This window comes from Oryctolagus cuniculus, chromosome 4 (assembly GCF_964237555.1).
Source record: "Oryctolagus cuniculus chromosome 4, mOryCun1.1, whole genome shotgun sequence".
Classification (NCBI taxonomy): Eukaryota; Metazoa; Chordata; class Mammalia; order Lagomorpha; family Leporidae; genus Oryctolagus; species Oryctolagus cuniculus.
The window spans coordinates 32,896,666-32,924,115 of NC_091435.1; the positions used below are offsets into that span (position 1 = coordinate 32,896,666).

At 40.7% G+C, this 27,450-nt stretch overlaps 1 protein-coding gene across 2 annotated transcripts in view; it reads right to left on the reverse strand.

Moving 5' to 3' along the window:
- LOC100346553 (multidrug resistance-associated protein 1) overlaps positions 1-22,347 on the reverse strand; it is a 110,485-nt gene extending 88,138 nt beyond the window's left edge. Inside the window, exons 1-4 of one of the 2 annotated variants that reach the window (XM_002716653.5) lie at positions 22,100-22,347; positions 16,951-17,012; positions 8,150-8,297; positions 7,318-7,460 (exon numbers count right to left, since the gene is read on the reverse strand). In XM_002716653.5, coding sequence (XP_002716699.3) covers positions 7,318-7,460; positions 8,150-8,297; positions 16,951-17,012; positions 22,100-22,171 — 425 coding nt within the window. In that variant the 5' untranslated portion in view covers positions 22,172-22,347. The remainder of the gene's footprint in view (positions 1-7,317; positions 7,461-8,149; positions 8,298-16,950; positions 17,013-22,099) is intronic. The other variant, XM_008267130.4, reaches the window with a different exon arrangement.
- Between the last annotated feature and the right edge of the window lie 5,103 nt (positions 22,348-27,450).

Below are 27,450 nucleotides of genomic sequence, written 5' to 3' on the forward strand. Positions count from 1 at the left end.
TAGTATCAGACCATTTTCACCAGTGTTAACAGAGGCAAAGGCATGTAAGCTAGGAAGCGACCTTGGACATTCCAGCATGGAAACATGTGAAGAACCACAGTGATCCAGCCAACTGGCAGAGCCACGCAACAAAACCTATGGCTCCATTTGAGATGCTGCAGCTGTCTCCAGCTGTTCAAGATAATTCACAATCATTGTGAAGCAGAGAAAAAGCAATCCCTGTCTGACTCCCCAAATCAAGCTTGTGGTTTGATTCCGCCGAGTTTTGACATGGTTCATTTTGCAGCATTAGAAACCTCAATAGAGCAGGAAGGGAAGGTGCTGGTCAATGCTTCTAACACACAGAATTCTGATAACACATCAGATAACCCTATGGTGGTGATCTGAAATGAGGGCAGAGGAAATAGAGATCTATTATCTTGTCTGGGGGTGGGGAGGTTAATCTGAGAGTTGGTATAGGAAAGGAAGCCTAATTGGAATTGGGGTGAAAATGACCACACAGTTTTCTAACAATGCATATCTTGTCTTGTTTTAAATGCCATTGTTCCCTTGGAGAGAGTCTTTCTGAATAATCCAGTCCTCCTTAATATCCTTCGACAGCTTTCCCCATCTTCAGCAGGTATTCCCATTGGAATAGCTGATAGCTTTGTCTATGGCTATCTTTACTTCTCTTCACTAAGGCTAAGCTGATCTCTCTCTCTCTCTCTCTCTCTTTTTTTTTTTTTTTTTTTGACAGGCAGAGTGGACAGTGAGAGAGAGAGACAGAGAGAAAGGTCTTCCTTTGCTGTTGGTTCACCCTCTAATGGCCGCCACGGCCAGCGTGCTGTGGCTGTGCACCACGCTGATCCGATGGCAGGAGCCAGGTACTTCTCCTGGTCTCCCATAGGGTGCAGGGCCCTAGCACTTGGGCCATCCTCCACTGCACTCCCGGGCCACAGCAGAGAGCTGGCCTGGAAGAGGGGCAACCAGGACAGAATCTGGCGCCCCGACCGGGACTAGAACCCAGAGTGCCGATGCCGCAGGCGGAGAATTAGCCTATTGAGCCATGGCGCCGGCCAACTGCCAACTAAGCTGATCTCATCCGGAACAACGGCTTTGACATATCCCATCCAATTTAGGGCAATTCCAATTTATCAATCCAGCTTCTATTTTTCTTAACTTCAGACTGAAATAGACAATGGCTTATTCCACCTTTTTAATCCATATAACTATGTCAGGGATCCTTGGGGTCACTCACTGGTTCATTAGAAGAAACTATGACACTTGGCATATGATCATATCCACGGCTACGACTTCTTATGGTGAAGGATACATAGGAAAATCAGCAAAGAGAAAAGAGGCATTAGTGAAGTCTGAGGAAAAACAAGTCAAGACTTCCAGAAAGTTCTATCCTCTCTCCTTAGAGTCACACGGAACATGCTTAACTCTCTCAGCAACAACTGGCACCATGTGTAAAGTGTTGCCTCACTGGCAAGCTCATTAGAAACTCCAGGGTTTTGTTGGAGTCTGTCCAAGTAGGCAACTTTTTCTTAACACACACCAAAATCCACCCTTGCAGAAGGAAAGCAGGTGTTCAGCACAAGCCATGCTGCTGTCTGAACAGTTTGGACATACTGAATCCATTTATCAGTTAGAACACTGGGGATTGCCTTAAAATTGAAGCTCTAGACACCAGGCAAACACCATCCTGGGAGTGAGTAAGCCTTCTAAAATCCACAGTCGGGTCTGCAATGATAATTATTTCTTGCATAATAATATATATGGGAGTCCTCAAAAAGTTCATAGAAAATGCTTATTATTTTTTAATTCTATTGTTTCACAAACTTTTTGAAGGGCCCTCATAGATATTTCTAATTTAGCAAGCAAATTCCTTTACCTGTTCTAGTCTTTCCTAAGTCGTAATGTCTCAATATATAGCAACTCATTTACTTCGCGACCTAAGCAAGAAAACTCTGAAAGCATTCCTTGACTCATATCCTCCTCTCTGACTCCCTCAATCCATCAGTGTGTAGTGCTTTTCCTTTTCTCAATTTTTTTAATTTTAATTTAAAAGCCAGAGCTAATTCACTCCCCAAATGCCCACAACAGCCATAGCTGTGCCGTGGCAAAGCCAGGAGCTCAAGACTCAATCTGGGTCTCCCACGTGGGTAGCAGTTACCCAAGTACTTGAACCATCACCCTCTGCCTGCCACAGTGTGCATTATTAGGGAGCTAGATCAGAAGTGAGGTAGCCAGGACTTGAATCAGGCACTTTGAAATGGGAACTGGACATCACTAGTGGCAGCTTAACCTGCTACATCACCAGGCCTTGCTCCTGTTGTCTCTCTTTTCAACCAGAGCCAGAATTTGAATGCTTCCTGTCCCCCTCATCACAACAACTTCGATTAGGGGCCCTTGGTTGTGGGGAGCAAACCGGACTAGACTGTTACTGGAATTAAGACTTATTCTATGCATCTGCTCTCCCACAATATGGCGCTGGGAGAGGAGGAAACAGCTTCCGCACAGCTGCCTCCAGTTCAACTAATAAACTGTAGGACTTGCTCCTGATTGGAGGAGAGCAGCGTACTCGGCGTGTGGGCAGCCGAGTTGGGATTGGCGGAGGAGGACTATAAAGGAGGAGAGAGACGGCATACACCGGGAACATCTATGGGGAACATCTAAGGGAACCCGTGCAGCCGAGAAGAGCCGGCCGGCGGTGTGCCGCTCCCCTGCGGAAGTGGGGAATGCGGCCAGGGGGAACTGCCCTTCCACGGAGGTGGAAGGGATAGTAGCCAACCCGGGAAAAACCAGCAGCAAACCCGGGGAGGGCCGAGCAGACGAAAGAACAGCGCAGGGTCCTGTGTTGCTCCTCCACGAAGAGGGGGAGCGACACTTGGTCTTTTGGCTGAATCATCTCAACAGACTTTTAAGTGGTGTTCCTCCTTCTGCTCTTTTTCTTCTTTATTCTGCACAGAGTGGTACCTGTGAAGCTCCAGTCTAATTGTATCACCGCTCAGAATCTTCCAAAGGCTTCCTTCATCGTTCAGAACAAAAGGTAAGATCCCCATCAGGTTCCATAAAGTCATTCAAGATCTTGGCCACCTTCTGACCTTTCAGAACTCAGTCTTCTCACTGTTCACCTCTGTCACTGTGCGTTCATGTGACCTGACTCCTTGCAGCAGGCCCTCAGAGATGCCTGGCACACTGCTGGCCAGCAACGGTTGCCCTACCTATTCCCTCACACTGAAACAGGTATCACCTCGGCTTTCTCCGGAACTTTCTTCAGAATTTGCTCCTATGTCACTCATGTCTTATCACCAATATTTCCCCAATCACTTGTCATGACAGAGCAACTTCCTTTACCTTGCTGTACTTCGCTCCTAAGCACTGATTACCTTTTAACCGGGCTTGTGATGATCTGTTTATTATTTTTTTCTTTAAACATATATAATTATTATTTATTGATGAAAATAAAATTATCAGTTTATTTCCTTGACAGATGATGTGACAGATACAAATGAAGGCACTAATAATATCTATGGGCAAGAATTTCATAGCTTCAGTTCCATCTTCTCAGTTACCTATCATCTACTAAGGCAGCTTGAATTAAAGATTTTAACTCTGACTTGGCTTTGACATAAACATGAGGATTTTAGTCAAATGTAACTCAGCCTCATTTACTCCTTGTAAAACTCCATGGTTTCCTGTATTTCCTTTTTTTAACTTTTATTTAATAAATATAAATTTCCAAAGTACAGCTTATGGATTACAATGGTTCCCCCCCTCCACATAACTTCCCTCCAACCCACAACCCTCCCATCTCCCATTCTCTCTCCCATCCCATTCATATCAAGATTCATTTTCAATTATCTTTATATACAGAAGATCAACTTAGTATTTTTTTATTTTTTATTTATTTTTTTGACAGGCAGACTGGACAGTGAGAGAGAGAGAGAGACAGAGAGAAAGGTCTTCCTTTGCTGTTGGCTCACCTTCCAATGGCCGCCACAGCTGGCGCACTGCGGCCGGTGCATCGCGCTGATCCAATAGCAGGAGCCAGGTACTTATCCTGGTCTCCCATGGGGTGCAGGGCCCAAGCACTTGGGCCATCCTCCACTGCCTTCCCAGGCCACAGCAGAGAGCTGGACTGGAAGAGGGGCAACCCGGACAGAATCTGGCGCCCTGACCGGGACTAGAACCAGGTGTGCTGGCGCCGCAGGCAGAGGATTAGCCTAGTGAGCCACAGCGCTGGCCTCAACTTAGTATATATTAAGTGAGGATTTCAACAGTTTGCACCCACACAGAAACACAAAGTGTAAAGTACTGTTTGAGTACTAGCTATACCGTTAATTCACATTGAAGAACACATTAAGGACAGAGATCCTACATGAGGAGTAAGTGCACAGTGATTCCTGTTGTTGACTTAACAAATTGACACTCTTGTTTATGGCATCAGTAATCTCCCTAGGCTCTTGTCATGAGTTGCCAAGGCTATGGAATCCTTTTGAGTTCACCAACTTCGATCTTATTTAGACAAGGTCATAGTCAAAGTGGAAGTTCTCTCCTCCCTTCAGAGAAAGGTACCTCCTTCCTTGATGGCCTGTTCTTTCTGCTGGGATCTCACTCGCAGAGATCTTTCATTTAGGTTGTTTCTTTTTTTTTTTCTGTTTTTTTCTTACTAGAGTGTCTTGGCTTTGCATTCCTATAATACTATCATGGGCTCTTCAACCATATCCGAATGCCTTAAGGGCTGATTCTGAGGTCAGAATGCTGTTTAGGACATCTGCCATTCTATGAGTCTGCTGTGTATCCCGCTTCCCATGTTGGATAGTTCTCTCCCTTTTTTATTCTATCAGTTAGTATTAGCAGACACTAGTCTTGTTTGTGTGATCCCTTTGACTCTTAGACCTATCATTATGATCAATTGTGAACTGAAATTGATCACTTGGACTAGTGAGATGGCATTGGTACATGCCACCTTGATGGGATTGAATTGGAATCCCCTGGCACGTTTCTAACTCTACCGTTTGGGGCAAGTCAGCTTGAGCATGTCCCAAATTGTACATCTCCTCCCTCTCTTATTCCCACTCTTATATTTAACAGAGATCACTAAATTATCTGTTTATTATTTTTACCCTGTTAGTGTCATCAGAGCAGAGACTTTGTTTTGACTTTTGCTCTATCTGCTACAGTCCTCCTACAACTATTTGGCATATAGTAGGTGTTCAGTAAAATTCAGATGAAATGTGTTCAGATAATTCAGGATTAATTACATAGTAATGAATTAAATAGTTCTTAAAAATTCTAAAAACTTTTTTTGACAGGCAGAGTGGACAGTGAGAGAGAGAGACAGAGAGAAAAGTCTTCCTTTGCTGTTGGTTCACCCTCCAATGGCCGCTGCGGCTGGTGCATTGCTCTGATCCGAAGCCAGGAGCCAGGTGCTTCTCCTGGTCTCCCATACGGGTGCAGGGTCCAAGGACTTGGGCCATCCTCCTCTGCCCTCCCGGGCTACAGCAGAGGGCTGGCCTGGAAGAGGAGCAACAGGGACAGAATCTGGCACTCTGACCAGGACTAGAACCCGGTGTGTTGGAGCCACAGGTGGAGGATTAGCCAAGTGAGCCGGGGTGCCAGCCTAAAAACTTTAAAGTATTTTTAATACAAAATGTATCATCACAACATGATTAAAAATCTGTTTCCTTTGTATGACAACTAGAGGTAAAAAAATGTTTCTTTTAAGAAGGTGGCACACTGTATTTCATCATCAGCCTGTAAAACCTTGCATACAGATATTATAAAAATGCTTCCTTTTTACATAAACATTGCAAACATATATATTTATGTCTCATATATAGTGCTATTATGTTATATATAAATATAGTGATTTTATATGTGTGTGTGTGTGTGTGCACATGCACAGGCATATAATTTTGTTAACTTGGCTGATAAAGTTCAATTCTCTAACAGTCATAGCTAAGAAACATAATTGTCGCTCCCCCTCTTCATGGAGGAACGACACAGGACCCTGCGTTGTTCTTCTGTCTGCTCGGCCCTCCCCGGGTTTGCTGCTGGTTCTTCCCGGGTTGGCTACCGTCCCTCCACCTCCGTGGAAGGGCGGTTCCCCCTGCCACATTCCCCACTTCCGCGGGGGAGCGGCACACCGCCGGCCGGCTCTCTCGGGGGCTGCACAGGTGTTCCCCTTAGATGTTCCTGGTGCATGTTGTCTCTCTCCTCCTTTATAGTCCTCTTCCACCAATCCCAACTCTGCTACCCACACGCTGAGTACGCTGCTCTCCTCCAATCAGGAGCAGGTCCCACAGTTTATTGGTTGAACTGGAGGCAGCTGTGTAGAAGCTGTTTCCCTTCTCAGCGCCATATTGTGGGAAAGCAGATGCATAGAATAAGTCTTAATTCCAGTAACTTAGTCTAGTCCGAGTTGCTCCCAGTTGCTCCCCACACATAATGAAAGACTATCCATTTATTTTCTAAACATACATTTAGGCAAAACTTACTGGATTTCAGTCACGACTGGTATTTTCCAGCTGTGTGGACTGGTACAAATTACTTAAAACCTTTTTTTTTTCTGCATTGTGGTAATGAATAAAACACCCAGGCTTCTTATATTATAGAATTTTTCAAATGTTAAGTAAAATAAATAATGTGAATTTGATGTGTCCATTTGACTGGGTGAAGGGATATCCAGGTCGGTGGTGACACATTATTGCTAGCTGTGTGTGTGTGAGGGTGGTTCCAGAAGAGAATAGCATTTTAACCAGCAGACCAAGTAAAGAAAATCTAAGGGTATAGGGCATCATCTAAATCCACTGAGGGCCTGCATAGAACACACAGGTGGAGGCGGGTGAATTCACTCTCCTGGCTGCAGCTGAGATACCCAGCTTCTCCTGCCCTTGGATTTCAGAGCTCCAGGTTCTTGGGTTTTTAGATGTGGATGGAATTATATGACTGGCTTTCCTGGGTCTCCAGCTACAGCTGACAGCAGACCCTGGACTTCTTGGCCTCCATACATACATGAGCCAATTCCCAGAATAAGTTCCCTCTTTATCTATCTATCTAGCCTATTATTCGGTTTCTCTGGAGAACCCTGACTTAATACAATTAATTTGATGTTAGGACACTGCTTAATACACAGTTGGCATCTGTAAATGTATGTATTATTAAATTTACATTTGTACCACAGACAACCCAAACCAAGTGTTCATATATCAAATAAAATTTTCAACAAGAAACTTCCCTATACTTGTGTAGCAGAACTTGTGTAGTGAACAGATGCTTTCATTTACCTGTGAGGAAGAAAGAGAAAACCCACAAAATCCAACTTACTTCATTATGAGTGGGCTGATGAAGGCCAAAATATCAGCAAACACTTTGAATAAAGCAACTTGAATCAAGACAGACTTAAATGTGTTCCACAGTGCATAAAGTAGAGACGGTTTCCCGGCATGTGACTCTTTATGAATAGACACCTATACAATTAAAGAAAATACAAACAGTAAGAATCTGAGCAGAATTATCATGATTAAAAATGAAATACATGCAAACTAACCATAGAACTAGCAGTTTCTTTGCATTTCAAAAGGTAATACATAACAAAAACAGAATATATGCAGTTAACTTTGAAAATATAGCCATACAGTTTTATACCCAGACTGGTTGGCATTATTTATATTACATGTCATAAATGGGCGGGAGCTTAACATACAATATTGTATTTTATCACTTTGGTGAGTTTCAAAACTATTTAATTGATACTGATACAGTTTTTTAAATAACCAAATAATACTTTCTCTTTGGAAGTCTAAGAGACATAAATATATTTGCATACATGATGCCAGATGAGGACTTGCTTCCCTAAATTTTTGGGAATGATTTACTTTGATAAGGACACGATACTCTAAGATGCAGAAGTTGTCTTTATCACGATGAGCAAGACCCCCAAAGATATGTACAAGTGCAAAAATCAACACATGTGCTCCTAAATAATTTGAAGACAGAAACATGCTGCAACAACAATGAACTGTGCTTATGGAAATGACTTACCATGTCACAGATTTTAGAGATTTTCTATATTAATAACAATCATGGCTCATATTTGGAAAAAGCTTTATCTAACTTTAGGTAGTAATTAAGTACTTTAGTATTTAACATTATTTACCTGTGCTTTTTGTCTTTCTTGATGCCTTAAAACTTCCTTCCTCCATTGTTTTTCAAAGATGGGACACACAGTATAAGAGGAATCACTTTCGTTTAGTTCAAAAAGATCTTCTCTTTCCAAAGGTTTTTTATAGCCTAAGATAATTATTCTGAAACAGTAAGTTAAACAATTCATCCAAACTTAAAAATCAAGTTAAGAATAATTGTATGTGTTTATTTTATTCCTTGATTTATGCATTATTTTATCAAACAATACAAGGACTAGATTGTGTGCTTAAAAATATCATGCGATTTTATTCCAGAGTTACATAATGTGCAATAATCTTTGCAGTTTTTAGAAGGTCTGTTAACATAGCCAATTATTCAGTGATACACTAACTCCACTTACTCATCTCCTATTTGGGAAATGTACCACTCCCCTACTCCACCTCTCCTCCCCTCCTGAAGTTTAAACAGCAAACTCTTATATAAGTTATTCATTCAACCACCCAAGAACCTGTATTTGTTTTTAGGCTTCTATCAGAGGAAAAATGAATCTAAGCTCTACATTTGCATCATCCCTCTGTTTCCCTGTGACTTTCTATACCCTTTGCCACTTGACATTATGGATCAACCAACTAAGGGTAGGGTATCTATCCACCCCATAAACTCTGAGATGAGCTATATGACTTACTCTACCAAACAGAATGTGAAAGTACCATTTTTGAGTTGATGCTTAAAGAAACACGGCAAATTTCTGCCACATTCTGGGTATCTGCACTCCTTTCTATTCGAAGAACTTGTCCCTGGGGTCACTGTGAATAATTTTGTGAGAACCATGGGTCTAAAATGGGAGAGAAACTAAGGTGCATGATTTAGTCATAGCACAAAAGGTATTGTGGGGGACAAGGATCATGTCTGTTCAGTCATCCCTCTGTGCCACCATCTTCCTACTCACAGGAAGCTGACATTTACTCCGTTGAAAATCTCTTGAACTCAGGGTAAACTTATCCAACCACAGAGCATGAATTATGATTGGGCTATACCAATCGTGGCAACTTCATTCCCCCTTGCTTGGAATTAATACTATACTGATACCTAAAAAGAAATCTGCTGGGGAGAACTTTGTTTTCCACTAGACATTAAGGGGAGAAATGTTTTGCCTCACTTCCCCTTCCTGTTCCTCCTCCTACATGCAAGAAGATATGATTCTCGGAGATACAGAAAGCATGTGCCGATTTCAACGAGTCTTCCCAAGCTAATGTAATTTGATTGTCATTGTTAACAGCATTAAGAAATAGGGCCTTTAGGAGGTGAGGAGGACATGAGTGCTCTGTTATCAATGAATGAACTGATTCTGTTATACTGGGATGTCAGTTAACAAGGAGTGGGTGCTTGATGAAAAGGATGCATTTGACGGCATTTCTTTTTTCTTTCTTTCTTTCTTTTTTTTTTTTTTTGACTGGTATCGTGACACAGCAGTTAATTACCTGCAAAAGCCTGCATCCTGTGCTAGCTCTGATCCAACTTCCAACTATCATGCCTCGTAAAGCAGTGGATGATGGCCTAAGTGTTTAGGCCCCGGCCACCAGCAAGGAAGGCCTGGATTGAGTTTCAGGCTTTTGGCTTCAGTTTGGCAGTCTGGGCCATTGAGGCCATTTTGGGAAATGAATCAGTTGATGCAAGATATCTCTCTCTCTCTCTGCCTTTAAAGTAAATAAATAAATAAATCTTTAAAAATCTTTAAATAAATAATGAGCCCAGAATTGTGGTACAAAATTGCTTTAAATTTCATAACAAAAAAAAAAAAAGAAATCTTCCAAACCCCTGCTAAATGCTGTGTTTGTTTATGCCATTCCTCGACTGCACATTGCTTTCTGCAATACATATGATCACATATTGCTCTCTATAACCAAGGTGTGTCTTCATGCAGTGGGTGACCAAGCTCACGGCGATTGTCGCTCCCCGTCTTCATGGGGGAACGACACAAAACCCTGCCTAGGCTTCATATCCGAGTCACGGCACCATTATGTCGCTCCCCGTCTTCATGGGGGAACGACACAAAACCCTGCCTAGGCTTCATATCCGAGTCACGGCACCATTATGTCGCTCCCCGTCTTCATGGGGGAACGACACAAAACCCTGCCTAGGCTTCATATCCGAGTCACGGCACCATTATGTCGCTCCCCGTCTTCATGGGGGAACGACACAAAACCCTGCCTAGGCTTCATATCCGAGTCACGGCACCACTTGCTGCTCCTCCGCACGCGGAGGAGCCGCACCGGACCGGGCGCTTGTTGTTCCCCTTTTTTACAAGTCCTTTCTATAGTAAAGTAAGAATAAGTAAACAGCAAACTCCCAAAGCAAGAATGAGTAGAGAGAAATGAGAAAGAACGAAGTAACGAACTTCCCCGCGAACTCTCCAACGCACTCTCCAACCAACCCACACCACCATGCCGTCTCTCTCCTCCTATATAGTCCTCTCCACCAATCCCAACTCGGCTGCCCACACGCCGAGCACGCCGCTCTCCTCCAATCAGGAGCAGCTCCTGCAGCTTGTCAAGTTGGTGAGAGGCAGCTGGGTAGAAGCTGTTTACTTCTCTCCCAGCGCCATATTGTGGGAGAGCAGATGCATAGAATAAATCTTAATTCCAGTAACAGTATAGTCCGAATTGCTCCCCACAGCGATGGTACATGCAGCAGATTAAACCACTTGCAACACCACCATCCCATATCAGAGTACTGATTTAAGTCACAGCTGCTCCACTTCTGACCCAGATCCCTGTTAATGTGTCTGTGCAGGCAGCAGCTGATGGTCCAAGTGCTTGAGCCTCTGCCACCCATGTGGGAGACCTGGATGGAGTTCCTGGCACCTGACTTCTGCCTGATACAGCCAGGCTGTTGTGGCCATTTGGGTAGTGAATCAGTGGATAGAAGATTCTCTCTCTCTCTCTCTCTCTCTCTCCTGCCCATCCCTCTATCTCTCTCTCCCTCTCTCCCCTCCCTGTCTCTGTCCTAGTGCCTTTCACAACATAAATAAATTAATCTTCAAAAGGACAAATGAAAAGACCTCTGACTTTGTAGACTGAGTTCTTTCCAGGATAGAGCATTGGCTAAGGAGACCATAATCAAGCATTACTCCACTCCAAACTGGGATTCCTTTCATTGTCATTGTTTTTGAATACTCTCAATTGATGAACCCTCGGATCAATTTAAACCCTAGGGTAACAAGAGTCTGGGTTCTACTTTATTTTCATTATAATAAATAGTATCATGCCATCATTCATATGTAACAAAAAGGCTTAATGTAAGCAGAAAGGACCTTCTGTGAGCAAATTTCGGTTGGCTCTAGTACGTTGGATACTTTCCTGCAACATACTTTTAAAAACATATTAAGTAATAAACTCCTTTCATGTCATATTAAGTCATTCTACTCCATTCTATAAAATAAATATTCATTTTTGAAATAAGATTGCATTGATTTTCACAAAAGCATTTTTTAATAACACTTACTGCCTCAGCATCTTGTGTTAGAACTGTGCAAAACTCAGCAGTTTTGGTTCAGGGATAAGTGACCCCAGCTTTCATGCTGAGTCTCCCAAGAATGCAGCATGTAGAAGTGACACCTAAGCACCCTCTCATGGCTCGGTGGTGGACCTGCCTTGATTTCTCTTTGTGCAGGTGTGAGCCCTCCCTCCCCATCTTTTGCTCTCTTGTGATAGAATTAAATACTCTGATCATATGAGTTAGTGTTCTCTTCCCAAATGAGAGGTTGGGAAAAGACAAAGCAAAGAAGCAGCATTTTTTTTTTTTTAATCTTACAAGAAGACTGTTTTTTTTTTGAAACAACTAAGACCAAAAACAGACCCTGCCAATGAGTGACATGCAGCATACACCAGTCTTATAAACTTCTATGCTCTATTCCTGAAGTAATCATACTCTCTTCTCATACTCTCTACTGCAGGCAGAGCTGTACGAATTTCTCATTTTTACAGGCAGTTGAACATCAAAAGCCCCAGAGACTGGTCACAAAAAGCAATGCCAGCTTGAATGGCAGACAGTGCCTTGAAAAGTAATACTTCCATTCTGTTTCTAATTGTGCTACCCTAGAAACAATTTTGTATATATTTATCATTGGCAAGTATGCATAAATATATCATTCAGTTGCTATGAAGACAAAAACAGTAACACTCAGCTTGGATGAAGAGGTAAAATATAACTTTTGTAGATGAACAATATTTGAACAAATGAAAAGGATCACTTTTATTAATATTAGTGAACTCTAAAAATATTTCTTGAAATGTATGATTATATTGTGGCAAAGGAATGGAGTTGGCTGATCCAAAAGTCATACAATGGGACAAGTTAACGTATGTATTTTATTAATGTATGATTAAAGGTAGAGCATATTGAATAGTATATACCTGGTTAAAAGAATGACCCAGTTGTGACTGATTAAAGTTTTAATTAGATTTTTTTCCATGTATATCAAGGGGATTATTCTATGACCAGGATCATTTTACCCTGATGACAGATTCTATTTGCTAATAAGGGCTTGGTAATTATTCAATCATCAAAATGATCTAGACAGCTACTGCCTTAGGAATTAAGACTCATAAGAATATAATTTCTTAATTATTGTATCATTTGAGCATATTTTAATGGAATTATTCACTTAATTATAAGAGCTTGAATTTGGTCTAGGATATAATTTCTGACTTTGTCTATAACTCCAAAAACAGATTCTGAAATACAAAGAACCATTGTCTTCAAGGGAACATTCTCTTAAACAACAGTTATGTTTTAACTGCAACTGTTCAATCAACAGATAAGAAATCAAATTAGGTTCGTGGCAATGTCAGTTCCAGATAACAACATGCTATGAAAATATTTCTTATCTAGTTTTGAGATGCTACATTTAAATGGAAAGAAAATTTGATATTCAACAATTATAGCTTGTTGGTTTACTTGATTGAATTAAGATATGGATTTTTAAGGTAAGATATTGCCATATTTTAAAATTTCCTATGTCCTATTTTAAAACTCAACCTTACTTGTTGAATTTACATTCAGTTCCTTAATTTAGCATTTCTGAAAAGAGTTTTTTTAATATCTAAACTACATGTACACAGTTTATATAATGTGATGAAGTTTTAAAGTTACACTTTTGTGTATATTTTGTTTGCATTATTTAAACTCTGTTACCTAACATTTTATAATGACCACTGAATATTTTTATAGAGAGGATAGATATCATTATTTGTTAATTCATGGATAAAGCAGAACACAGGATTGGAAAAATATGTATATATAATCAAAATCATTCATTGTAAATAGTTTACATTTATTTAATTTCAATCTATTGTCCCTTTCTCCTAGTGTACAGCCTAATGGTACATATTGGTGTAAAATTTCGCCACTTTCTTTAAGTGATTCTTAGATTTGTATAACATGGGATTCTTCAAATTTGACCTCATCTGCCCATGTATGTATGCATGTGTATAGATGTATATATATATATAATTTACATATATAATATATATATTATATATCATAATTTAAATATATATAATTTAAGGTGTTTTTCTAATAATCATCAATTATCTTACATTGCCAAATTTAATGGAGCATATTCAATTCTTACTTAATTTACTCTTTTTCAATATTTGCCATATTGACCAGTTTATTTTTCTCTTTTATTGAAAGTTTCTTTTTTCTAAGCTGTCAGTCACACTGTTTTCCATATATTTCTCTTACATTCTGAATACCTTACTTAACTTTCTTTGTAGATTTCCCCTCCTCTTACCATTTAAATACTGAGATTTCTAATGTTCTATTTGCTAATCTTATTCAATTGGACCATCTCATTCTTTCTCATGACTCCAACTACTGACATACATAGTCAATGGCTCTCCATCTACATTTATAGATCAAAGTTTTATCTTCAGTCTGATCACTAAATGTCCAAATTCTTGCTCCTATGATACTTCATAGGCAACTCAAATCGAAGCTTTTCCAAATGGAACCAACAATTTTTTTTTACCATATCTCAACCTTATAACTATGTGAACTAGAAAGTTATATTTGTCCAATGTCTTGAACCAATCAACTCTTTTCTATATAGTACCTTCTCTTTCATCATTCTCCATCATTATCATAGATCAGATTGTGACCTAGAGTCTCCTAGGACACCCAAAGGCTCTTTTCCTGATTCTTCCTATCCCCGTTTCCATCTTTTTTTTTTTTTTTTTTTTTTTTTTGACAGGCAGAGTGGACAGTGAGAGAGAGAGACAGAGAGAAAGGTTTTCCTTTTGCCGTTGGTTCACCCTCCAATGGCCGCCGCGGCCGGCGCGCTGCGGCCGGCGCACCGCGCTGATCCGATGGCAGGAGCCAGGAGCCAGGTGCTTTTCCTGGTCTCCCGTGGGGTGCAGGGCCCAAGCACCTGGGCCATCCTCCACTGCACTCCCTGGCCACAGCAGAGAGCTGGCCTGGAAGAGGGGCAACCGGGACAGAATCCGGCACCCCGACCGGGACTAGAACCCGGTGTGCCGGCGCCGCTAGGCGGAGGATTAGCCTAGTGAGCCGCGGCGCCGGCAATTCTTCCTATCCCCGTTTCCATCTTAAAAATTCTATCTGTACCAGATTGCAAAGGTGAGCTTCTGAAACCACTATGATGACCTCACTGCTCTATGTACATTTCTTCAGCGATAGAAGCATGTTCTAGAGACTCCTCATGATCTCTCCCTCCATCTCAGTCTCCTGCCATCCAGCCCTTTGGTGTATGACAGGTCAGAGCTGTCATACCTTTCAGCTTATCACATGGCATTTGCTGGATGAGGAATGCCACCTGACACACTCCCACACATCTTTAAATATCGGGTTAAAGCATTGGTACTTGTGAAATTTTCCCTAATTTTGTCAACCTGGTTAAATGACACTCCTAAAAATATGTGTTTCTCAATCATGCTTATGTTGTTCTTATGGTCTTTGGTAATTGATATTTTACTTTTTGATCTTTTTAATTCTACCATGAATTTCTACAAAATGTAAATTAAATTGCTTATTTCTGTGTTTTTAAAGATTTGTCAGGTTCAGGGTATTTAGTACCCATTTTTTAAGGGTTCATATACTCTTGAAAATATCTACAGGTCAGTTTTGGTAATTGTTTCTACTGAACATAGAATAAGGGGCATAAATCTAAGAAGACAAATTTAATTTTTTATTTTAAGAGCTTTCTGTCACAATGGAAAAATAAATACATTTCTGAAGTAACAGCATAAGAAGAAATAGTCAAGTCTTCTAATCTCATTTTTAGAAATTATTTATTTTACTTATTTGAAATTCAGAGAAGACAGAGTGCACTTTCATCCACTGGTTCACTCCCCACATACCCACAAGAACTGGTGCTGGGTCAGGCTGGAGTCAGAAGCCAGAAACTCAATCCAAGACTCACAAGTAGGTGGCAGGGACCCAAGTCTTATTTGTGATATTGTCTTCTGCCCCCAAGGATACACATTGGCATGAAGCTGGAATTGAGAATAGAGCCAGGACTTGAATCTATCAGTTGGGCTCGAGCCAGACCGAAACCATAAGCCAAGAACTCTATCAGAGTTTCTCATGTGAGTGGCAAGGTCCCAAGTAACTGAGCCATAGTCTTCTGCCTCCCAAGGTGTGCATTAGCAGGAGGCTGGATCAGAAGTGGGGCTGGGACTCAAATCCAGACAATCTGGTATGAGAAGCAAGCATTCCATATGACATCCTAATTGCTGTGCCAAATGCTCACCACCTAATAGGATTTAACTCCTGTGCTGAAGTCCAAGGTTACAATGCAATCATCTAAAGAATTTATGAGCCCTGTCTGTACATTATGAATGATTATAATTTGAGATAATCCAGAATATATGTCTAATAAAATGATTAATTATGGATATGTATGTATGTGTTCTCATGGTAACATATACATATACACACACACACACACACATATATATATATATATATAAGCATTTCTAGTAATCAGTAGCATGACACAGCCAAAAAAAAGGAAGAAGAAAAGAGACCATAAAATGTGGACTCAAAAGAAACTACTTATAATACAGACTTGTTCCCACCTGAGTATCCATGGACAAATTCTATCTCTTGAGGTGGATCTTTGGCATAGCCATTGAGACATGGCTTGGTATGCTTGCATCCTATAATGGAGTGCTTGTGTTTGAATCCTGGCCCCCTTCTTGATTTCAGCTGGCTGTTAATGCACACCATACAACATAGCAGATGTTGGCGCAAGTACTTGGGACCCTGCCACACACATATGAAACTTAGATTGAGTTCTGTACTCCTGGCTTCAGTCTGGCCCAGCTCCTCCTGTTGCAGGCATTAGAGAAGTAAACCAACAGATGGGAGATATCTCTCTCTCTCTCTCTCTCTAAACAAAAAAAATCTTTTCTCTGTTTGAGTCTTAATTTTCTAATCTGCAAATACAAATCTCAGAGATCTTTGGGGAGACATCAATGAAATAATATACCCAAAATGGGTAGCACATGATGCTAAAATGGAAGTTCACTTTTCTGTCCCTTCCTAGTGCCAATAGGATACAAATCCTATAAAGGAACACCCACATTGGAGGAACCTTAGTATTCTTATCTGTGAAGTTAGACTGTTATTACCTATGATTTATGCGTAATAAGTCATCAGAGAAAAATATGTACAAGGTCATATTGTAATAATATAAATACTTATATTAAAGGGATTACATTCAGGTGTCATTTCATTTGACATCTTCCTCAGCGTGCTATACTTCAAGTAAACTCATAAAGATCCTACCTGCTGAACCAGGAATATGTCACCTTACTGAAGAGTGAAGCACTTTTCTCTGGACTGCATTTCTACAACGAAAAATATGTCAAGTAGTACATGAAGTAAATGCCTTTCATTTATACTTGAAATATCTTTGTCAGTAGATGAAAAGAATACAAGAAATAATTTATTTGATTAAATGTTACAAATATGTTGGTATTATAATGCTTAAGGAATACAATAAGTGAAGATATTCTTAGATGGTGGATGCCCTAGAGGAATTTTTTTCTCATAACATTATGACTGAATACATAGCAATAATCATGTTGGAGGAGAAAATCATTTCTAAAGTGCCTTCTGCTCCCTCTTTCTCGCGCCAGATTCTTGAACTTATTAACACACGCCAAGCATTCACAATTAATACAATTATATGACAGTCCATCACATAATGGAATTAAATGATAATGCTTATACAAAAAGTTAATAGAAACAGAATTAAAAGACAAGTTTATTTTGATGCAAAAAATTGGAAATCCTTGCATAGTTGTCTCACAATACGCATTTTCCAAGAACTTTTGGAAGATTTCTCATATATATGTGATCTCAAAATTTTTGTACAAAAGTAATCTTATTTTGAAGTACTATTCTCCTTGAAATTTTTGAAACATCCTCTCTAAACATATATTTGCATACATATATAAATATGTAATTTGGCCTATATGTATATAATTTACATCTGAAACACCTTAATTGATAAATTAAAGATAGTTTTTTATTTTTCTAAAAAATAGAAACAAAAGAGACTATAATAGATATCTGGTGTACTTCTATGTAAGTATTCACATATTTTTGTAATTATGAACACAATTCTGTATTTATCACAATTACATATTGTTCAGGAGGGGGGATGTAACATTTCCATAAGATTCTTGCAGGCTTAGTTAGTACAGACAAGCAACAAAAGAGTTTAAACAGGGAAGGCCTCCAAATAAATCATTTTGCTTTTTAGAGTCAGCATCAATATGTTTTATTTTCAAATGCAGAACTGACCACTAAGTTAAACTTGATTGTTAGTAATTGCCCCACATTTAGCAATTTTTGATTTGATTCTCTTCAACCCAAGTCAAAATCCACACTCAAAGTTCAAAGTGCTTACCACTTTTTAAAAGCTCTGAACCTAGAGGAAATGAATACACAAAATTCCATCCTACACACCAAAATGTCGTGAGTACGTAAGAGACACCATGATATTCTACTCCAAATCTGTTCTTTTTTTGATGCCAAATGATAGACATCATGTGAAATACATTTATTTTGCCAAAATGGAATCAATCTGTTACTATAGGATTTCTGCAAAAATTAATACAATGACAAATATAAAACATTTATCAATCATCAGAATAACACTACCACTCTAATACATAAACTAAGATATTGTCATCACTAAGATTATCAAATATATTCTTGGGAAAATAAGTACACACCTTATTGGGCATGATGTTCTAAAAATTCACTAATAGCCTAGAAGACATATTTTATGACATGTCACATTTGATAATTTGCCACCAATGAAAGGATCTTATTGTGTGTGTGTGTGTGTGTGTGTGTTGTGGGGGGACAAACTGCAAATCACTGCAAACTCATCGAAGCTTTCCGCATCAAGTAGTAGAATGCAGAGGCAGCCATGTGGCCTAGCCGTTAAGATGCTGGTTGGGACATCGCAACCCATATTGGATGCCTGGGTTTGAGTCTCTGAACCCAGCTTTCAATTCCAGCTTCCTGTTAATGCATGCCCTGGGAGGAAGCAAGTGATGGCTCAAGTGACTGGATCCCACAGGGAAGACTTGCATTGTGTTCAGGCTCCTGGCCTGGCCCAACCTCAACTGTTGAATGCAATTGAGCAGTCAATCAGCATATGAGAGCATTCATATTCCTCCCCACTACATCCACCCCAAGAGTAGAATAAACTTTAATCTTTCTTTTTAAAGAAAAGAAGTAGACTCTGTTTCCTGTTTCTTGGATGGGGGCAGGCAGCATGCCTTATTTTGATCATGAACATGCAACACGAAGGACATCAAAAGGAGGACATCGAAAGGGGTCCAATTCTACTCGGAATGCTGAGAGCAGAGAGCACCATGTGACTGAGCTCAAACTAGCCTATTAAAGGCTGATAGATCATTCAGGGAGAACCCAGGGTTTCGTTTTGTTTTGTTTCGTTTTCTTTCTTTCTTTCTTTCTTTCTTTTTTTTTTTTTTTTTTTGACAGGCAGAGTGGGCAGTGAGAGAAAGACAGAGAGAAAGGTCTTCCTTTTGCCATTGGTTCACCCTCTAGAAATAGAATTAAAAGACAAGTTTATTTTGATGGCCGCCATGGCTGGTGCACTGTGCCGATCCGAAGGCAGGAGCCAGGTGCTTCTCCTGGTCTCCCATGCGGGTACAGGGCCCAAGCACTTGGGCCATCCTCCACTGTACTCCCTGGCCACAGCAGAAAGCTGGCCTGGAAGAGGGGCGACTGGGACAGAATCCAGCGCCCCAACCAGAACTAGAACCCGGTGTGCCGGCGCTACAGGCGGAGGATTAGCCTATTGAGCCGCGGCGCCGGCCTGAACCCAGGGTTTCATTGCAGTCTGTCACCCTGCCCAACAACTTGAAAAAGGTTAGACATACAAGTAAGATGATCTTAGGTTATCCATCCACCCGCCAGCTGATTGTAGAGGCAAGAGAAAGCTCAGAAGGTATCGGCCAGCTGATCCAAACCAAGACATAATCCAACAGATAGGAGAATCATGAGCTGAAGAAAGTTATGGGAAGTGGAAATACAGGCCCAAGGGGAAGGAAAACCACCTAGCAATCACAAAGAACTTCACATTTGTTAGTCACAATGTGCCAGATTCTATACAGTAAATATATCTCACTACATATAACATACCTCTATAGCTTGTCATCCTCATTTTATAGGTAAGGAAAGTAAGGTCCAGAGTTTCAGACACTTGCCTAAAATCTTCCAAGCAGTGTAAAACATGCCAGTGCTGTGGCACTGCAGGTGAGGCCATCGTCTGTGACGCTGGCATCCCATATGGGTGCCAGTTCATGTTCCAGTTGCTCTGCTTTTCATCTTGCTCCCCGCTAATGCACCTGGGAAAGCAGTGAAGGACGACCCAAGTGGCTGGGCCCCCTGCACCCACATGGGAGACTCATTGGAAGCTTCCGGCTCATGGTTTCATCCTGGCCCGGCCTTGGCAGCCATTTGAGGAGTGAAAGAGCATATGGAAGATCTCTCTCTCTCCTCTCTCTCCCTCTCCCTGTAACTTTACCCTTCAAACAAATAAATACGTCTTTAGAAACAAAAAAAGAAAAATGTAAAAGACTGGATCTAATTCAGTCAGTTCATTGTATCTTCTATTCATAATTCCATACTCTCAACTCTGTACATATTTCACACTGTTTTCCACTACTGAGAACATTTCCTCTTACCTACTTGCTTCAACTTCACTTTTTCAAGCTCTTGGGCTTCAATCCTAAATAGGATCTTCGGCTTGCTCTCTCACTCTTGCCTCCAAGACCCAGATACTAGTTCTGTGTTGCCATAGCAATTTCAATTTCTATTTCAAGGACTCCTTGAGATCTTCACGCAGTGAATTTGCCTTCAACTATCTCATTTCGGAGCAGGTGCTTCTCTTCCATGTGAGTTATTGTGACTTGAGGACACAAACTCTGATTCATTTCTCTAGCTTCAATTTTATCCCAAGTTTATCTCATAATAAGGATGTCTTGGATGAATGAATGAATGAATGAATGAACTTATGGATGCTAATCACTAGCAACAAAAAGTATTTAGAAGCATTCTATTCACAGGTCACCATGCTATCTATGGAAACATAATCCGAAAGATACGTCCTTAGGGTATAGGTTACATAGGGTTCTTTTTAAACCTAAGATTATTAAATCAAAACTATAATTTCAGCTACAAAATGTAACCATACAAGTTTTTCAATAAACTTTGAATCCATCAAGATTTTTAAAAATTTTTCTTCAAACAAGAAAAAAAAGAATCCAATTAACATAAATATTTTCAATCCTGTCTCAGTAGATTCCTCACCTATGAAGTCTATTAAAGTTGAATAATAATCAAGGAAATAAACCTTACTCAAACCCTGAAGAAAGAACTGAGTGGAATTTTGAGGGAGGAGATTGTTGGAGTTTTACAATTTCCTAACCTACAGGTTGTAATATCCTGTCTTTGGTTACCTTTACCATTATACCAGTTTACCTGACTTGCCCAGCCATCTCTACTGTATGTATATAAGGAAGATCATCTTGATGGGGATTTTTCACATTTTCAAGGGACTTAGCCCCAGTATTTTATAGATTTTTTAGGAGGACTTTGGACATAATTTACTTTTAATGAAGCTTACAGTTTTGCATTGGATGTGATCAGAAAAACAGCTATCATGTGTATTTGACACTTGGAGTCACTACCAAAAGTCAGGATTAGAGCCATATCCTCTGAATCGGACATGTTTTTATTTTTATTTGCCAGGACTACAGAACTGTGTGTGTTAAGCCATGTCTTGGATGGAAATTACAAGTGAAACAAATGGAACTTTTGTTAGGAAAATTGCTACTAACACACAACTGAAGGGTTCATTTCATGTGCTACTTTAGCACATGACTCCTATTGTGGAAGAAGCAGAAGTCATCACCCGGCAGAGCAAAGCAATGTCTACAGTTCTTAGATTGCCCCAGACCTCACTGTCCCATGAAACGTGTTAGTTAACACCCCGTTTTTGATCCGAGTAGCTCATGAAGTGATAACAGGATCTCACACAGGTTGTAGAATTCCACTCCACCCTCTACCCCTTCAGGGATGACAGATGCATTCGTTCTCTCAAACGCTTGTTTCTAGCTACCTGGGAATGAGTTATGTCTTCAAAGATGCCTCCTTGTCAGCTCCAACCAGCACCAAGAACTAAGATCCCACAGCTCAGGTTTCACACCATCCTGGAGACTCTGCGTGGTGTGTGTGTGAGTGTGTGTGTGTGTGTGTGTGTGTGTGTGATTTCTACTAAAACTAAGTCATCAGGATATGCCCACGTTCCTGGCTTACACTGCCCCACGCAGAGTGGCTGGAGACTTGCCCTGCCTCTCCCCCAGCAGGAATAGCGAAGGAGTTTTACCTGCGCATCCAGTCCTCCGGCCACCTGCTGGTAGGAGCTCTGGGAGCCCCACCTCAGCGGGTTGGAAAACATGGTCCGCGAGGCGCCCTGAAACCGGCGACCGATGGAGAGAGCTGTTGCTGCGAGGGTCACTTCGCCAAGCCGGGAACCATCAGCCCTGAGCCCGGCAGGTGGGAGGAGGCGCAAGGCGAGTCAGCTGTCACCCTGTCTGCTATCAGCCCTGTCAGCTGGCGCGCCAGGGGCGGGGTGTGGGCGGAAAGGGGTGTGGCCGGGAGGAGGGAGGACCCCTCCCTAGCGACGGGAAGTTTGCACTTGGCGTAGTAGTTCTTACCTTTTACATTTCCTGGGCTGTTCTGTTAGAAAAAATCCCTGGCCCTCTTATGACTGAGGCGCAAAACCCATTCCTCCCTGGGATGCCATTTCTCTGACTGCAAACAGAATGCCACAGCTGTATCCTACAGAAAATTGTAAAGTACAAGAAGTGTCAGTAGAATTTGGGGAAACAAATTTCTTACAACACCCTTCACATTAAAAACAAATGAAATACCTTAAAATTAGAAAACTATTTTTTCTTCATTTGGGAAAAATATTTGTCAAGTCGAAAAGATAAGCATTTAATATCTTAGCGAAATACAATTCATCCTATACACAGTAAACCTACTGTTAAAAGAACCGCAAATACTTCTCAGGTTCTTGGAATCTGGAAACAGCATTATTGAAAGTAACTACTCCATGAAAACACTCTTACCTAAAGACCTAGTGGCCACAATTGAGACAGATTTGTATCAGACAGATTGTCTGCGTGTTAATTGCAATGTTAATTGCTTGGTGCTTCCCGGATGCTTCTACAGCTCATTTCAATATCTCTGAGCCACTCTCTGCCTCACCATCCTACTGTCTAACCATCAACACACTGGTATGACTTGCTGCCTCACAAACGCAGTGTTTTATCCCAAATACTGCCATTTTTGAATTTTACCTGCCTTATAGGATGGCAACTAATGGCTTACAATGAAACCACCATGATTTTAAAAACAAATTTTCCATGTGGTAAAATGTCTAATTAGTATCATTGCACATTCCCTGGTTCATCTAAAAGTTTGCTTTAAAAATACATTAAATTAAATTCAACTTAATATTCAAGAAAAGAAAGGGCACTTGATGTTGCAATTTCCATAATACCACAGTCTACTGCATATTATTTTAAAATTACATATAAAACAAGATAGTAAATAGAAAACTTCATAGTAACTAGGATTAGCAAAGAACTAAAGGTGACACATGAAGAAAGGGGACCATGAAAATAAATAGATGACATTTTAAATTTTAATATTGCAAATATTGAGATGTCTTAAGCCTTGTATAAAGAAGTACTGGTGTTGGGCCGGCACCGTGGTTCACTTGGCTAATCCTCCGCCTGCAGCGCCGGCACCCCTGGTTCTAGTCCCAGTTGGGGCGCCAAGTACTAGTCCCGGTTGCTCCTCTTCCAGTCCCGCTCTCTGCTGTGGCCCGGGAGGGCAGCGGAGGATGGCCCAAGTGCTTGGGTCCCTGCACCTGCATGGGAGACCGGAAGGAAGCACCTGGCTCCTGGCTTCAGATCAGCGCAGTGCTGGCCATAGTGGCCATTAGGGGAATGAACCAACGGAAGGAAGACCTTTCTCTCTGCCTCTCTCTCACTGTCTATAACTCTACCTGTCAAATAAAAAAAAAAAAAAAGTACTGGTGTCAGTCACTCTCAAGCAGATACATGATACGTGACAGGTGTTGCCACTTTGATGGAGTGTTTGTTTCCTTTAGAATCCAAAGCAACTGAAGTGGGAGAAATCTTAAGACTTCCAAATACGAAATGGAAATAAAGATAAGGCAATAAGAGTATTGGGTTTCAGGACAAAGTAGCATTCTGCCTGTTTCTTGGACTTGACACAATAGGTAGATGGAGAGAGTTGAGGATTTTGGATGAAAGAAATACACCTGAGTTAGAGGCCCAGAGATGATGCCTGGGCGATTTTGGACTTGACTGTAGATTGGGTCAAACTGTAAAGAATCAGCCTTCTTACATAAAAATTAGACCACACCATACCTCATGGAATTAAAACCCAGAAGAATGCTTAGAACACCAATTTTCTTCTCTTTTTAGACAATAGTTGTCTGAGTCCATGCAAAGGTAAGGTTGTAAATTTACCTTTAAAATAAATGTGTCTGTGTGAGAAATTGAGGGTACAGTGTAGGATTTAGAAGAATTGTTTCACCTCCTTCCACACCCTCCTTTGGGGGCATCTCGTAACTTCTAAGCAGCCTCAGCCTGGGGGCCTTACTGCCTTCCTGTACTTTCAACATACCCATCCTCTGGATTCCGTGGGCAAATGACAAGGTCTTCTCTTAGGGCTTTGCCCTTGCTTTGTCAAGCATAGTTACAAGGAAAACAGAAACTTTGAACCTGTGCCATGGAAGAGGAAACCAGGAATAACAGGAAGTCTAAAAATATCTCAGTCTCTGAAGGCTACATTTGTCTCCCTCCTCTGGGAGTCAACCCTTTTAGGAAAGCCTGGTTCTAGCCACTGGAAGCAGAAGGCTTTCTAGTTATCCAGTGCTATAGCTATATATATATATATATATATATATATCGTTGATTGGTGTGGAGAGGGAGGGATGTGTAGAAGTTGAGGATGATGATGGGTTTTCCAGGAGAGCCCACCCAAAGGAATTGGAAGAAAAATCTCTGGGAACCCCACAAAATAAAATGAAAGTTACCTTGTAAAGCCAAGTTTCTCTATTTTGAAAGAGGTGCAAGATAAGGATGTACAATTGGGAGGGAAGGCATGAAGCTTTGTCAGAAAAAACAGTTTTCTATGATTAGTTAAGTAAAACTGGTGAAATATTTGGATTAGCTTAAGGAACAGACAATACATAATGAAAGGATCTGGCAGGAGTGAAACCTTATCACAAGTTAGCACTGTCTCTCACTGATATTTTCATGCTAGCTAGATTGTGAAACACTTGCTTTCAGTTTCCAGCACAAGGAAAATCACGTGTAGGTGGAGTACAATTGCATAAGGGTTTAGGAATGGGTGGGGCGTATCTTATGCCACAGTGCTCAGTTTTTCATTTAGAACAATCTATTATGTCCTTGTGGGGTTTCTGCTGTGCCTTAAGAGTAAAGTAAGAACCCCAGGCTACCCTTTCCATGTGAAGAGAGTCTCATGGAATGAGTCTGAATCTCTGAAGTTGTCTACCGTAAAGCTGAAAGAAAAAAGCTGACTTCCATAGTTAGCTGGGCAGATGGTCGTCACCATGGCAGAGAGAAGTCCTTTAATGATGATTATAGGTTATGTTTTCATGGGGGTTGGAAGATTGAGTAGATGTTATTTTCACTGTTGTTGTTAACTTTGATATACAAATTTGAGCTAACAGTGCTATTCAGATCATGGCATGAAATGATTCTAAACACTGATGCTTTGCTACTGAATAATACATACTTTACTGTGATAGCACTTGGAATATATTCCTTGCTCCCCTCAAGAAGGTAATGTCTTAACACGGCCGGCGCCGCGGCTCACTAGGCTAATCCTCAGCCTTGCGGTGCTGGCACACCGGGTTCTAGTCCCCGTCAGGGCGCCAGATTCTGTCCCGGTTGCTCCTCTTCCAGGCCAGCTCTCTGCTGTGGCCAGGGAGTGCAGTGGAGGATGGCCCAAGTGCTTGGGCCCTGCACCCCATGGGAGACCAGGATAAGTACCTGGCTCCTGCCATTGGATCAACACGGTGCATGGGCCACAGCGGCCATTGGAGGGTGAACCAACGGCAAAGGAAGACCTTTCTCTCTGTCTCTCTCTCTCACTGTCCACTCTGCCTGTCAAAAAAAAAAAAAAAAATGTAATGTCTTAAAACACTCCACATATGAGACACTGACCTCAGTTACTGCACATCAAAATATATGTAAACTCTAGAGTATGATAATCTGAGTTTTTAGATTCTGGATCTCTTCACGTTTTTTTTAAATATTGAAGACCCAAATAACTTTTGTTCATATGGACTATCTCTGATGATATTAAAACATTCAAAATTAAAATTAAAGAGTTAAATATTTATTTTGTAATTGTTAAAGATATAGATATAGATTATGTTTTACAGGTGATCAATTATTGATGAAAAACAACTCCATTTTTGTGGAGAAATTAGGCACAGGAGGCAATTCAAAGATGGTGGCTGAAGGGAAATTAGGCACACGTGGCAATTCAAAGATGGCGTCCAAAGGAAGTAAGGTGGGCAGTGTCCAAAGTCATTTACCACCAAAGCTGATTGGCCACACAGCATCAGGGGAGGTGACAACTGATGATGAGTGTACAGACATATGGCTGGTCCTGTAAAAAGTCACCCCGTAAAATGACCTTTTAAGTAATTGGTTGGTCCTTAAGCCCTGCCCAGTAATCACGTGGTCTTGTGCTTTAAAAGGCTTTGCCATGTGCCAATAAATGGAGTTCTTGCTTGCTTGTCTTGACTTGACTCCCAGCTGCGTCTGACTGTCTCCAGGATCGGGAGGCTGGGGAACGGGCGAGTGGCGCACTTGCCTTTCTTCGGACCCAGTCCATCCTCGTTCGGGTGGACTAAGACCCAGCACATTTTCCTTAAGGAATAATTTTAAAGGAAGATTGGTATTGTTTTATATTTTAATTGCCTGATTTGTAGAAGAGATCAGGATTCCCATAACTACTACTGTGTTCAGATTTTCACAGTATTTTATTTCCACTGAAGTCGATAAAGAAACTGCTTTTGTATACATGTGTAGTTAGAAGAGGTGGGTGAGTTTGTTTAATATCGAGGAAATTCTGGATATTTTTCTTCGGGATAACATCCAAACTCTGGTAGTTTCTTAACCACTAAGCTAAATGCTCACTCCCTCTGAAATTTTCTTAAATTTAATTGCAATATGGAATTTATATCAATAAATCTTTTGTGCTGTATAGCATTAAAATTCATTGGTCTCTCTTGCATTTTGAATGAATCTCTTTTCTTTGCCTATTTGTATAGTAGCATGTATTTGTTATTGGGCAAATATTAGCTCTTTGAGATCCAAATGTTGCTATGTGTCATAATATAATATCAAAGTGATGTTTATTAATGTCACCCACAATCTCATCAGAAAAATCTTTTGGTGTGGAGACACTTTCAAGCTTATCCTGGTAGATACCACTATTCAAAATACATTTTTCTCTAAAAGCTTAAAATTTTATTGGCAGCAAATACTGCCCACTGTAGTCCTGAAAGTGACAAAGTCACTTCATTTGCTTTTGAGTTGATGTCTTCAGTTATCTAAATGTAAACAATTATGGTTTATATTTATTGTTTCGTGTAAA